A 15,219-nucleotide genomic window follows, 5' to 3' on the forward strand; every position below is an offset into this window, starting at 1 on the left:
GTGCTGTTGGCGCAGGATAGAGCAGGGTTTAGGGCTGTTGTGCATAGGGTTGCTATGAGTCGAAAACGACTCGATGGCACATAACATCCACAACAACATCACCAAACACTGTCCACCATGGGTAACCATTCTTGCATTCGACTCATCAGTGTCACAGTGTTTGGCTTCACAGCAACCATGAGTTACCTCTGCACAGCAAGTGGACATACCAGGGTTACACGACCTAGAAGAAGTTTCGCCAAAAATAGTTAAAGGCAGGCCTGAGGATCACGGAGTAGAGTCACCCACCTTTGACTAGCATTGCTCTGTCTGCTAGACCAACTGCTTTCTCTCACTCTCTGCTGCTGTTGGTGGTGGTGGTGTTAAGTGCCATCGAGTCACAGACGACTCATAGCAACCCTATGAATTAAAGTCCTGGACATCTCCCGTATATCTTTTGTCCTTTCTCCAGGTTCATAGAATATCCAGAGGAAATCTATCATGGAAGTGGATACCACTCCTGCCGCCAAGCTTGTTTTAATTGGGGAGCTTCACCAAACACTGTCTACCATGGGTAACCATTCTCCCATTTGACTAGGCACATGCCTTCTTTTTGAAATGAAAAAAAGGCTGTCTTATTTAAAATATAAAAATGTATCCCTGCCCACAGTTTACAGTTACTGACCTGTTTTGCTAGAGATCTCAGCTATCACATATGCATTTTTCTTCTTGATAAATTGCAAGGCTAAAATTTACAGACCAGTAATTTATATAAACTGCAGATAGTTTATGTTTAGCTTTATTTAAGATTAAGTTTGTGTTTTAAATTTATAATAGAAGAGTCCTGGTGATTCAGGGGTTAAAATGCTCAGCTACTACCAAAAGTCAGTGGTTTGAATCATTAGCCCCTCCACAGGATAAAGATGTGGTTTGTTGGTGATTTTTTGTTTTGTTTTGTTTTTGTTTTCTTTAAAAAACAGCTTTTTTTAGTTGTTTGTTGTATGTGCCATTGATTTGGAACTCACTGACAGCTGGCCTTCCAGTGGATTTTTCAGAGGATGTAAATTGCATGAGCAGGAAATGCTATTGGGAATACCTCTGTCCTATAGGGTAATTATGAGTTGGTATCAACTAAGTAACAATGAGATTGATTCTACTTAAAATATTATCATCGCCTTGCATAGAAATAAAATGGGACTAACATAATTTAAAATTCTGGTGGTACAGTCTGTAGGCTATGCCTCTCTGGGGGTTTGACTCTTTCGGTGGCTTATAAGGACTGAAAACCCAATGGAAGGGCCAGCTATGAGTTGGTGCCAACTCTATAGCAATGCATTTGAGCAATATATTTTTCTTTATCTGGGTCCAAATGAAAGGGGGAAGAGAAGAAGAGAACAGAGGGGAGAAATTTCTAGGAACTGACTGTTATTACTGACTATTATAGTTCACACTGTCATAAAGACTGTTGCTGTTGTTAAGTGCCGTTTAGTTGTAGGCACTTCATAGCGATCCTATGAATGAAAGACCTGAACACTTGTATTACTTCCATCATTTTTCTAAGTTCATAGAGTATCCAGAGGCAAGCTATTTCAGAAGTGGGTGCCACTCCTGCCTCCAAGCTTGGAACAAGTTAGAAAGACTTACAAGCCCCAACACTGTAGTTGAGGCATTAGGCCAGAAACTTCTTTTGACTCATCTAATGACAACCACAGCTAAGTGAAACTAGTGTCATTATATCTGGAGGAACACTCTTCCACTTTGTACATCACTCTGTGTCAATGTGTGGTATGAAGTAACCTGAGTTGCTGGGACGCTGAACCTTGTGCCATTGGGGTATCAAATATCGGAATGGTTTCCCAATGTGGACAGTGTTTGGTGGAGCTCCCAGTTGTAAAACAGGTTTGGAAGCATGAGTGGCATCCACTTCCTAAACCACATGCCTCTGGCAACTCTGAACTTGGTTAAATAATGACAGTTATGGAAAGGCATTACAAGTCTTTTGTTCATAGAGTCTCTACGAGTTGTGCTCGACTCGACAGCAATCAACAACAAAATAGGTAGATCAGATAGCAGGTTACTGGCTCATATACCAAGACCAAGAGGCTAGAAGATGAAGAATTGGATGCAGGGTAAAGAGAACAAATTTCAGTAGAATATCTTAAAATTTTAGATACATGGCATACCTCCAAGGCACCTCACATTTCTTTTTTTTTTTTAATCTCAAACACTTCTTTTAATAGTTATCATGAATTTTAATGAACATTTACAGAGATTTTGGATTTCCATTCATTCATTGTTGCACTTTTTTCCCTGTCTGCCCTTCCCCTCTGGTTCATTCTTCTCTTTGAAAAGTAAAAGAAAAATCCTTTCATTATTATACAATCCCTCCCCCAAATCCACGCCACTATGCAGCCTTCATTCTGGACTCCTGTCATGCCAACAATACCTGATCATATATCCCTTTTAAACAGTTATCTCTCTTATCTGTTTCAATGCAGTATTCATAATTCCTTTTCAATTGGTGTACTGCTCACAATATATCACAAAATTAAGGATGATTACATAATAAGTGCTAAGCTGAAAATGTGGTCCAGCCAAGTTTACGTACAGGCTTGAACATCATGAGTTTCAGCATACTGCTCGTTTCAGTAAATTCAATAAATGTGAGCATGATAATTGAGTCACTGTCCAAGATCACCAGAAAAGGGACATGGCTTATCCAAGGGTTTTGGTCAGAACACCACTTTACTAAGAAAGGTCAGGACGAGATTCACATTTACAGTGGGGTTCTAATCTCCCATGACCAACAGATCATTACCTGTAAGACTAGTGTTCTGTATGTACCCTTCTCACGTTGCAGTTGAGAGGCCTCACTTTTTACTCTGTGCCAGGTACTATTAACATAGTGTGGTTGGCCAGGTGCCATCCAATGCACATGCATAGGCAGAACAACGAGGCTCTCATTAGACACATTACAGGAAGGCGTTCTACTGATACAGAAGCAGAAACTGATAGAGGAGGTTCAGTTTCCAGCCCCCGTTTTCAGAGAATGCACTTGGCTTCTTGTTATGAGGCAGCCCAGGCAAAAGCCACAAAGGCCACAAAAGCAGACTGCTCTCCTCCCATAAGCAATATAATGCTGTCATTGAAATTTGGGGTAAGGCTGTTAGGATACAATAAGAGTGAAATACCAATGCTAGATTCCCATATCACAAATTTATAAAGGACTTGATCAAGGATATAGTACTGAAACAAATGAATTCTTCAGTATAATAATGATCTTAAAATGGGTACAAAGAATAGATGAGAGGAAGGATTTGGTGAGGGTGTTTTATTTTTGGGAAAAGTTGTTACCACACTGTGGATGCCCTTTTCTTCCCGATGTAGAGGCACCCTTAATTCTAGAGAAAACAAGCTTCAGGACGGGCACACTGAGAGCCTGCGTTCTCCTCTCTGGAGGGGACAAAATGTTTATCCTCTTGAAGGCTGGAAAGACTAAAGCATCATGATAATAGGGTTGAGATGCACACAGTATTGACTTGTCCACCTTGTGAGTGTGAGAAAAGAATTTATAAGTTTTGTTTCAGGATCGTAAGTGGCCTTCCTTCCTGAACAAAAGCACCAGGAGACTATAGATAGATGGCCTGGAGGAGTCTGAGTTCCATCTTAGGCAGAAGAAGAAGCCAGAGGAGGAAGGAAGACCTATAGGGAAAGTGTGGAGTGTCAACTGCCAAAGAAATGAGAGCTGAAGGCAGCCAAGACTAGGTAGCCAAGGGAACACCTGCGTCTTAGGAATGGCAGTGAGGGGTCCTGCAGAGTTGGGAAATTTTTTGAGGGTTTACCTGGAAGACTGCAAGAGATAAGCTGGCTTAAACATTTGCCAAGATGATAGAGTGAAGCTGTCCTATAACAGCATGGATCTAAGGTTTCTTAAACTTTACCTCCTTTCCTTTCAGCTCTTAATAGTCAAAGCCCGTCTGCATAGGAAAGAAGGAACAGCTCTAGGCAGAGAAAGAGAGGAATATTACCAGCATTTCAGTCATTGTGAGGATTTCCTATACCAGTATAGTTTTGCCTATATATATATGTGTGTGTGTGTATGCATGTATGTATGTACATGTGTGTGTGTATATATATATATGTATATAGATACATATATATATTATTTTTATTGAGATTTTTATTGAAAGTTTACAGAAAACAGATTTCATTCTTTAATTGTACATTTTCCTCTCCACTCTCCCCAGTTCACTTTTCTATTTAAAAAAAAATCTTTCACTGCTGCATAATTTTCTCTCCCACAGACCCCGGTCTACTTTGCTATGTATGTACCTTTTTTTCTGGACTGTTGTCAGGCATATAATACCTAATCATACAGTTCTTTCCCTCATCTGTTTTAATTCAGTGTACCTTATTTATCCCCTCTTTTCATAGTTTTCCCTCAACCCCCATTTTAGTCCTGTTTTATAACAGTGGCATTATGCAGTATTTGTCCTTTTGTAGCTGAGATATTTCACTCAGCATAATATCCTTCAGGGTCATATATTGTATAAATTCCTTATTTGTGGATTCCATTGTGTGAATATACCATAGCTTCTCTATCCATTCTTTTGTTCATGGGCTCTTGGGTTGTTTCCATCTCTTTGCTATTGTGAACAATGCAGCAATAATCATAGGTGTGCATATATCTGTTTGGGTGGCAATTCTGGCTTTTTTAGGGTATATTCCCAGTAGTGGAATTGCTGGGTCAAATGGTATTTCTATTTCCAACTTCTTGAGAAAGCGCCATACTGCCTTCCATGTGGTTGCACCATTTTACACTCCTACCAATGCCTGTTTTAAAACATTTTCATAATTGAGAACATATATTATGCTTAAGAAATTAATTTATGTTGTTGCATGTAGTTTCAGTCTTCTTAGGCACATATCTGTAGAGTATTACACTGACAAATATACAATTTACTGATTAGTTCTAGAGCTGATGGATATTTAAGCTGTTTCTAGGTATATTCTAAAGGCATTTTTACACACACCCTTAGGTGACCATATTGCACATTTTTGTTGAGATTGGAATTGTTCCATTATTGATATGATTATGCTGAATTTTTGTAGATAATGAAAAGTGGCTTTTCAAAGGAGTTGCAAAATACTCCTATCAACGATCAACTATACAAAAGAGTTCCTGTTACTGCCACTTGCTTGTCAACATTTGATAGTATTTACATCCCTCCACCTTACTGTGATGAATACTGATTGTTTTTAGGGGAAATCTTGTCCTAGCCATTGGCATGTCCTCAGTACCCACCCTGTAGGATTGGGTTTTATTCTCTGGAATCTTCTTTCCCTTTGGGTAACGATTGTTTCACTTATGACTGAAACACAAGGTTCTAAGTTTAGCAAGGAATGAAGAATAGATACATTTCTGGTACATGCTGCTCAGTACTTACAAATAGTTCTGCTAAGTGATACAATGACTATGAAAGGCTTTAATCAATATCCTTATGAGGGGAAGTGTAAAAAACCTCATTCAAACTAGTTCAAGAGAAAAAAAAAGTAATTAATTGGCTCATGTAGCTGCCAATTCAAGTATCTCCAGGCCCTCAGACTGTTTTTTACATTTAGACTCTGCTGCTTTTCTTTTTGGGTAAGTACTTCCTGGTTGGAATAAGAATCTGGGGTAGAAAAAACCCTCCTCTTCCTATTTTCTGAAGTTTCTAACCCAAGTTGTTGGACTCCAATCTCTTTTGTTCTAATTTAGTAATTCCTTTCCTAAACACCAGTTTCCTTTAATATGTTTTTGAGAAACGATTTTTTTGAAGAAAATTGCAGTGCTGTAACATGAAACAGGGAAAATGTTTTCAAAAACAACATCACATACATTTTCAGTTAGCCTTCGTAAAAATGTTTATTTAACTAAGTCCCTCAAATTCAATGTCTAGTTAGTTCTGACTTATAAATTCATCCTCCTTTGATTTCCAAGACTATAAATCATCCCAGGAAGAGATTACTCATTTTTCCATCTCAGAACAGTTGGTGGATTTGAACCGCTGCAGATCATGTAGACTTTTTCATTAGCAGCCCCCTACACTCCACCCCACCAGAGGTCCCCTTTATTCCTTAGATGCTGCAGAATGTACTGTTGGCTTAAGCAATCCTGCTGGAAAGCTGTATTCATGGATCACATCATTTTAGGGTCTGTGAAATTGCTTTTATTGAACTGTGCTTGGGTATTATGTTACCTGCCTATATGGAATTTCTTACATTATTGTAAGATGGTACCTAGGAAACTGTTTATTTCAATGTTCATGTTATAGGATTTTATGAGAGAAATTTCACTCTGGACTCTGTTAAAAAATTGAATTGCTTTGATTTTTATCTTATGGACAATTGGACTTGATAAAACTGATCATGTTTCCTTCTTTGTATTGTGAGAAAAAATGACAACTAATCTTTTGGCTTGTTTTAACCAAGTACTTTAGGCCTGAAAAGAGAGAGAAAGAGAGAGGCATTGTGTGTGTCCACTCATCCAAATATATGCTAACTTCCTTGTTCCTTTATGTTTTCTTTGTTATGATTCCTTAATTAATTCACTTTGATTCCTATGTTCTTAAGTCCTTTTTGAAATAAAGCTAAGAAATTAACTTTTGTGAAAAGTTGGGGTTTTTCCATTTTGTGAAACTATGATTTTGTGAATTGAAAATACCACTTGACAAAATAAATTTGCACTACTTTTCCATGAAGTTTATTAACAGATCTTACTTTTGTGTTCTAGTTTTAGATGAAGGAGTTGTCAAACACTACAGAATCAGAAGGTTAGATGAAGGGGGATTTTTCCTCACCAGAAGAAGAACCTTTTCAACACTAAATGAATTTGTGAGCCACTATACGAGGACAAGTGATGGTCTGTGTGTCAGACTGGGAAAACCATGCTTAAAGGTGAAATGCACTAGAGCTATCTAGTCATCTTTTAAATGAACTTACCTATGTTGCATATTGAAGTATTTGTCATGTGATAATTACATGAAAGAAAATTTATCACTTAACTACCTAAGGCAGGAATAGGTAAACTATGGTTAGTCAACTCCTGATGGTCCTAGAATGGTTTTATAGGTTTTAATAGAACAGAGTCACATTTATCTACTCATTAATTATGTTAGTCTGCTTTCATGCTATACTGGCAATTAAGTCCCTACAGAAGATTGCACAGCTGATAAATCCCAAAATGATCACTATCTTGTCCTTGATAGAAAAAGTTTCCCAATCCTCGATGCTAGGCAATCACTGAAGAAAGCAAATACACACCTTTTGGATAAGGACATTAACATGCTGCCTTTGGAGCACTTAATGATATCACAAGAGTAAAAAGATACTAGAATATAATTTATTATAAGCTCTTCATACAAGGGTGTTAATATGACATTTTTGGTTTGTAACTGTTCTTGAAAAGAAATACCTTGATTTTATTTTTAGCTGATGGTTTTGGGGAGAGGAAATGGCATTAAACATAATTGTCTATATCTTTATTAATTTGTATTCATGTTTGGCTTACACATAATAATGAGATAGAATCTTTAGCTGCTTCTCAGAATTCAGACCTTTTTTTTTTATTTATTTTATTATTTTTGTGTGCTTGTACCGTCAAATCAGATCTGACTGGTACAGGAGGAGATTGCCCCTCCTTCCCCGGCAGAGCATCTGGTGGATTCGAACCGTGCACCTCTGGGATTGTAGTTGCAGCTTCTTGTCACTAGGCCACCAGAGCTCCCCTAGAATTCAGACCTTATATCCTGTCAATGGGGCAGCCAGACTTGAGTCTTATAACTAGGAGATCAATGAAAGCTTCCTGATGACACCTGATTAGAATTTTATGAATCAGTAGAAACTGAAGAAAATTTCATCCAGTATAATACAATAAAGTTTGATTTATGATGCCAAGTAGATATACAATTCTGGTATAAGTACTTTTAACATGGATGATACAGTATTGAGCCTGTATGAGTATGCAAGCTCATTTTGATAAATATCTTACCTGATACAGCAATATGATCTGGAGGAACAGTCAACTAGTATTGTTGAATTCTGGTCAGTGGAAGGGTTTACAAAAAGGCATATTTTTAGTCCAAGCATATTTTTCATCACTCTTGTTTCTCTTCAGATTGAATAAATCTTTCGCCTTTTACTAAAGATTTCTGTGGAGAGGAACAACTTGAGTCTTATACTAATTTTTTGAGGTCCTGCATTTGCACAGTGCGGTTGGCGCAGGATAGAGCAGGGTTTAGGGCTGTTGTGCATAGGGTTGCTATGAGTCGCAAACGACTCGACGGCACGTAACAACAACAACAACCTCATGTTACATAGTAAGCATAGATTATGACGTCTCAAAGAATGAAGACTTCTTGTTCCATTTACACAATGACAATTAGTTGGTACTTGAAATTTTATGATTACTGATAGAAGTAAATAAAAATATATACACTAATGAAAGGAAAGTGTGATAGATAGATAGAACAAACACATGGTACATACTACAGGGTAGGGAAGTTTGGAAGGATTTGTGTGTGAGTGGCACTTTATTGAACTTTGAATTTTGGAGGATTTAACTTGGCAAAAAGTCAAAAAACCAAGTGACGATGTTAGTGTGGGTGGGATATAGATCATGAATAGTGTGATGCTAGGCTTAACAAGAGTTGGAAGAGAATGAATTTGAAGAAGTAACGATTCCAATTTTCCCACAAATGTTGCATATTTTAAAACTGTAAAAATAAAACTAGCCTATTTTTTTTAAAAAAGGTAATTCCTTTGAAATAGACTAATCAAAGAAAATAACCTTATTCTAACTCTTTTTCTTACAAGTATTTAATTTTTTCTGTCACATAGATACAAGTCCCAGCTCCTTATGATTTGTCTTATAAAACCGCGGATCAGTGGGAAATAGACCGCAATTCCATACAACTTCTGAAGCGACTGGGATCTGGTCAGTTTGGTGAAGTGTGGGAAGGTCTATGGAACAATACCACTCCAGTAGCTGTGAAAACTTTAAAACCAGGTATAAAAATTTCAAAGGTTAATCGGCGTACATTGATTTTTATGAGCTCAATTTGTCAGTATAATTGTCTGAAAGGTCATAGGACAGCAAGTGCTGTATCTGGAACTAAATAGTGTTGTAGTCTCTATCTGGTCCCTGGTAACAATTTAATTCTGTCAGCAAAGCAATAAAAATATCCCCAAATTAATGATTTCAACATGATACCTCTTCTCTGGAATTAGAATAAATCCTCTACTGTTCTCTCTTCTCACCCTCCACCACAGTTTTAAATTCTATGTTCCGCTTAAAAACACTGATATCACTGAAAGTACTTTAAAACATTAGATGGAATCATTGAGATATTGAAATGACTGTTTTATAAAATACTATTTATGTATTGGTTGTTGTTGTTGTTGTTATGTGCCGTCGAGTTGCCTGCGACTCATAGCGACCCTATGTACAACAGCCCTAAACTCCGCTCTGTCCTGTGCCAATCGCACTGTCTCTGACACTCCCATCCCAATTATTCCAGTCACTGAATCAATCCACCTCATAGAGGGCCTTCCTCTCCTGCGCTGTCTCTCCACCCTCCCAAGCATGATGTCCCTCTCCAAGGACTCATCTCTCCTCACAACATGTCCAAAGTATGTTAGACAGAGCCTCAGAATCTTTGCCTCCAAGGTGCCACCCAGTTTAACCCTTTCCAGGACAAATCTGTTTGTTTTCCTAGCAGTCCATGGTATTCTCAATACTCTTCTCCAGCACCACAGCTCAAAGGCATCAATTCTCCTTCTATCCTCTTTGGTCATTGTCCAACTCTCTGATGCATAACAGGTGATTGCGAAGACCATGGCCTATATCAGACGCACCTTAGTCTCCAAAGAGATACCATTGCTCTTCAGCCCTTTGGAGAGGTCCCTAACTGCAGACTTTCCTATGGCAATGCACCTTTTAATTTCCTGGCTGCTGGTGCCAAGACTGTTGACTATGGAGCCAAGCAAACTAAAGCTGTGTACAATCTCAATCTCTTCACCATCCATCCTGATGCTGCCAATTAGTCCAGTGGTGAGAATCTTTGTCTTCTTGACATTGAGCCTCAAGCCATATTGTAGGCTGCAGTCCTTGACACTCTGCAGCAGGCACTTCAGGTCCTCCTCAGTTTCAGCAAGCAGGGTTGTGTCATCCGCATAACGCAGATTGTTGATAAATCGTCCACCAATCTTGACCCCACATTTCTCCTCATGTATTGTTTAGAGATGAAAATTGTCACCCAGAAGGAAGGCTTACTTTAAAATTCAGGGATTTTTTTTTCTCTTTCAACTAATTTTCCTTTGTGGTAGAATGTGCAAAAAATTATTTACTATTCCTATTTTGAGCCAGGTATTTTAAACATGAGCAAAGAATATTTATGGAAATGAAGTAATATTCTTAAAATTTACTAATTATATAATCTTGAGCCAGTTCAACCACACTGTCTGTCAGTTTTATCCCTAAAATAGAGACAGTAATAAGGCCTACAATGCAAACCAAATCTGTAACCACCAAGCTGATTCCAACTCATAATGACCCCATGTTGTTGCTGTTGTTGTTGTGTACCCTAGATTAAAAATTGACCCATAGCTGACCCTCCAGCAGGTTTTCAGAGACAGTGAATCGCAGGGGAGGAGCTCACCCATCCTTGCTCCCTGGAGCCTCTGGTGGCCTTGAACTGCATGCCTTTGGGATTGCAGCACAGCTTCTTGCCATAGGGATCTTCTTTTCTGGAACATTATGAAAGCAGATTCTTCCATGACACCATTAGATAGCTTCCAGCCATTCTGATTCGTAACCAGAAGTAAACTGTGTGTACAGGACTCAAATCCTAATGGCATTCTAACAGGGTTATTGTGAAGATTAAATTAAATCTTTAGTGGAAATATTTTATGTAGCACCTGACTCATAAGTGATCAGTAAAAAAAGTATTGTTTTTATTGATCACTTTTTTTTTTTTTTTTTTTTTTATTTTTTGTGTGAGTGTACCGTCAAATCAGATCTGACTGGTACAGAAGGAGATTGTCCCTCCTTTTCCCAGCAGAGCATCTGGTGGATTCGAACAGTGTGCCTCTGGGATTGTAGTTGCAGCTCCTTGCCACTAGGCCACCAGAGCTCCCCTGATCACTTTTTAAATTCATCACTGTTTGTATTGATTACTTTCAATAACATTGAACATTTTATTATCATCATTATAATTACTAGTGTGAAGTCAATGAGTGGTAGAGCTGGGATTTGAACTGACATCAGTGACTCTTGCACTGATATATAAGTGTTACAACCATAGCATAGAGTATCTACTTCAAATAATGTAGATAAGATTAATAATTTTAGGCTAGAAAGCAGTTCTCTGAGAACCTACATTATTTAACTAGCCCAGAATTTTTAGGTGCCAAGAAAGTTTCCAGGCAAGAATGTGAGCATTTGATTGCTGTGAGTTAGAAATATAAGGAACCACCACCATTCCCTGACTGTGCCAGCATGCCAGAGGCATCACGGCAAATTCATAGGAATGCTGTGGGTTACTTAGAAGTTTTAAAGTGTATATTTCTCTAATACTTCACCTGCTTCTAGTTTTAGGTAGTTGACAGTTTCAATATTAGGTCATGCTACCCTCCTTTCTTGGTTGCTGTTATGCACGGTTGAGTCATAACCAACTCGTAGTAGATTTTCAGAAACTTCCAGTGGATTTTCAGAGTCAGTAAATTGCATGGGAGGGGACCGTCCATCTCTTCCACAGAACAATTGGTGAGTTTGAACTGAGTGCCTTTGAGTTGGCAGTTCAGCTCCTTACCACTAGGCCCCCCCAGAGCCCACCTCGGGTATCATACCTTTGTGAAGCTGAGTTTCTAGGGGCTACTATGATCAAAAGAAGCTCTCTCTGCGCACGCGCACGCGCGCGCGCACACACACACACACACACACACACATCAATGTGGAATAGGAAATTATGACTGAAAGTTTCTTCAGATTAAAAAAAATTGTGAAGACATACAGTGACTAAAAGTTGCAACTATGGTTTCAGTAATTAATTGTGTTCCAATTTAAGAATGGCTTTAAAAAATGCTTTTCTTTAAATGTGTCTATTATTTTTAAGTACCTGTAAAATTGTTACTATACATATTTTAATTTGTTTCAATGAAATCACTAAGTGTTCATTCTCATTATCTAGAAGCATGAACAGGGAAAATATGGGACCCTCTGAAACTTAGCAAAACTCATAGCTGTTGAGTCAATTCCAACTCAAAGTGACCCAGTAAAACAGTTTTGAAGGCTGTAAATTCTTGTGGGAGAAGATTGACGCTTTTTTTTTTGCTTTCATAGAATGGCTGGTGAGTTCTAACTTATCAACCTTTGGGGTAGCAACCAATCACTTTAACCAGTGTGCCCCCAGGGCATAATAGTTAGGTGCCTGAAGTTTGGGGTTGGTATAATACAAACCTGAATTCAAACTTGACTCCGTCCTCTGTTACTTTGGACAATTTATTAAACCTTTCTGAATTCCCTCACCTGGAAACAGGAATTATAATAATTCCTACTTCAGAGGGTTTTATGAGGACAAATATGAGTCAATGTACATAAAGTATGTAGTGCCTTCTTAACAAATGCCAGTGTCAGTGAGATTGCTGACAGATGCCGCTCACTGAAGTGCAAATTTGCTAGCACAGGAGATGAGTCCTTGTATCTCCATCTGCCTGAAGAAACAGGAGAGGAACACTTTTAAGTGGCCAGGTGCCATGGGAGTGCTCCTGGTGAGAAGCAACTCTCCTCTCTCACTTTTCACAATCACTATGTGCATGTATTTTTTTTTATGTGTATGTATTTTTAAATTGTAATCTTGTTGTGACAATAGGAACGGATTTTTATTGTCCAATCCAATCTTTCTTTAAAAAAAAAAGGCAACTAGCTATCCATCCAAATATGGCTCTCTAAGGAGGGCCCTCTGGAGGTCAAAAGAGAACTAAAATCTGATTTCTTATATTAAAAAAAAAGCCACAATAGTTTTCTCTCCAAGAGGAATAATTATTATTGATTTACAGTGTAATAGCAGCAAACAGCTTTGGTGATTGGCTAAATGTCTTCACTTCAGTGGGGCCATTAATCAATCTTAGCAGCTATTTATTGCTTAGCAGACTACCACACAATAAAGATGAGCCTGAAATAAACTCCCACTGTAGCTCTGACAGGCAAAAATTAATATTTAATGTTGCATTACTAGCTGAGTTGAGATTGGGTCTTTCTTGCTGTGCAGCTGTTCAGCTGTGATCAGGGTAGCCTCTAAATTCTCTGAGCAGCCTGGGAGAGTCTCTTGACAGACTATGATTTCAGAAGGATGGTCTGATTTGCAATGATTTGAGTGTCTTGAGATCCAGGAATTTGGTAGTCATCCAAGTAATTAACATGAAGCATATATAGTATAGATATAAATTAATAACAAGTGTTGCTATAATTGGAACCTTCATGAATCGTTATTTTAAAGGGTGGTGTCTCACTATACCTATATTTTATCATGCTCTTGAGTTATACCAAGGCCAACATGAGCCAATATACAACAGAAGGAAACACTGCTCTGTCTTGTGCCTTCTTCACAATCACTGCTCTGTTTGGTCTCATTAGTACAGACTCTGTGCCCATCCATCTCATTGAGGCTCTTCCTCTTCTCACTGGTCCTCTGCTTTTCCAAGCATAACATCTTTCTCCAGGGACTAGGCTCTCTCATAACACACCCAAAGTTTGTGAGACCTCACTTTGCCATCTTCACTTTTAAAGTACATTCTGGCTGTACTTTGTCCAAGACAGATGTGTTGGTTCTTTTGGAAGTCCATGGTGTTTTCAATATTCTTCTTCACTAGCATCACAATTTAGAAGCATCAATTCTTTACTCTTCTTTATGTAACAAAGTTGTTAAGATTCTGCAGATCAATTTTGATTCTTAGTGATTCGTACAACAGAAGAACACACGCCTGATTTAATATTCAACTGATTGTAACAGTAAAGAGCAGAGTCCTTTACTAGGATTTCAATGACTCAGCCAATTGCCATTGAGTTGGAACTGGCTTATAGCTGACCTCCAGCGGATTTTAGATTCTCTGAATCTCATGGGAGGAGACTGCCCATCTTTCACTTGTAACTGGTAATTTTGAATCTAACACCTTTGTACTGGAGCACAAATTTCTCCTTACTAGTCCACCAGAGCTCTCTTATTAAAATTTCAGTGCCTTTCTCCCCACCCCCTAGTTTCCATTCAGCCACTCTTGATTAAACAATTTAATACTATTTGATTTTGTTATGCAAACCAATGATAGAGAAACAAATTATAGAAGCTCAGGGAAAATGTGATAAAAACAGTAATGGAATCATTGCCCCTATTTGTATTCATTGTATCTTTGCCCTCCACTTTCTCATCCTATGAAAAAGCACAATTGATGTGTTTAATTTTACCAAGAGTAACCCTTATGTGCCAAGGACAGCTAAAATTCTGATTGTGTTCTTACAATGTGGGTAGAGTTGATCTCACCTCAGTTAGAATAGCAAAATTTAATGGAACAGCAAACAATAAATGCTGGCGAGGTTGTGGAGAAACTGGAACCCTTATTCACTGTTGGTGGAAGTGTAAAATGGTGCAACCACTGTGGAAAGAGGTGTGGCACTTTCTCAAAAAGTTGCAAATTGAGATACCATTTGACCCAGCAAAGACACCATACCTGTCACCCAAACAGATACATGTATACCTATGTTTATTTTGGCTTTGTTCACAATAACAAAGAATTGGAAACAACCCAAGTGCCCATCAACAAATGAATGGATAGAGAAGCTCTGGTATGTTCACACAGTGGAATACTATGCTGCTTTGAAAAATAAGGAATTAATAAAATATTTCACAAAATGGATGACCCTGCAGGGCATTATGCAGAGTGAAGTATCTCAGTCATAAAAAAGACAAATACAGCATAATGCCACTATTATAACAGAGGACTGACATAAGGGTTGGGGGGGGGACTGAGAAAGATGGGATAAATAATGTACACTGCATTGAAACAGATGAGGGAGAGAATTGTATAAAAAGGATATATGACTAGACATTATTGCTGTGACGGGAGTCCAGAACAAAGATAGCATAGTGGAGTGGACTTGGGGAGAGGGATTGAATAACAATGAAAGAATTTTTTCTTTTACTTTTCAAA

General features: G+C 38.3%; 1 protein-coding gene across 1 annotated transcript in view; it reads left to right on the top strand.

Annotated features, from left to right (window-relative positions):
* Window positions 1-15,219, top strand: part of FRK (fyn-related kinase) — a 181,149-nt gene that overhangs the window by 147,711 nt on the left and 18,219 nt on the right. The window contains exons 3-4 of the mRNA XM_006879023.1: window positions 6,752-6,915; window positions 8,857-9,025. Of these exons, the coding sequence (XP_006879085.1) occupies window positions 6,752-6,915; window positions 8,857-9,025 (333 nt within the window). The remainder of the gene's footprint in view (window positions 1-6,751; window positions 6,916-8,856; window positions 9,026-15,219) is intronic.

The sequence above is a fragment of the Elephantulus edwardii genome, unplaced genomic scaffold, assembly GCF_000299155.1.
Source record: "Elephantulus edwardii isolate Elephantulus edwardi_28Jun2011 unplaced genomic scaffold, EleEdw1.0 scaffold00002, whole genome shotgun sequence".
NCBI lineage: Eukaryota > Metazoa > Chordata > Mammalia > Macroscelidea > Macroscelididae > Elephantulus > Elephantulus edwardii.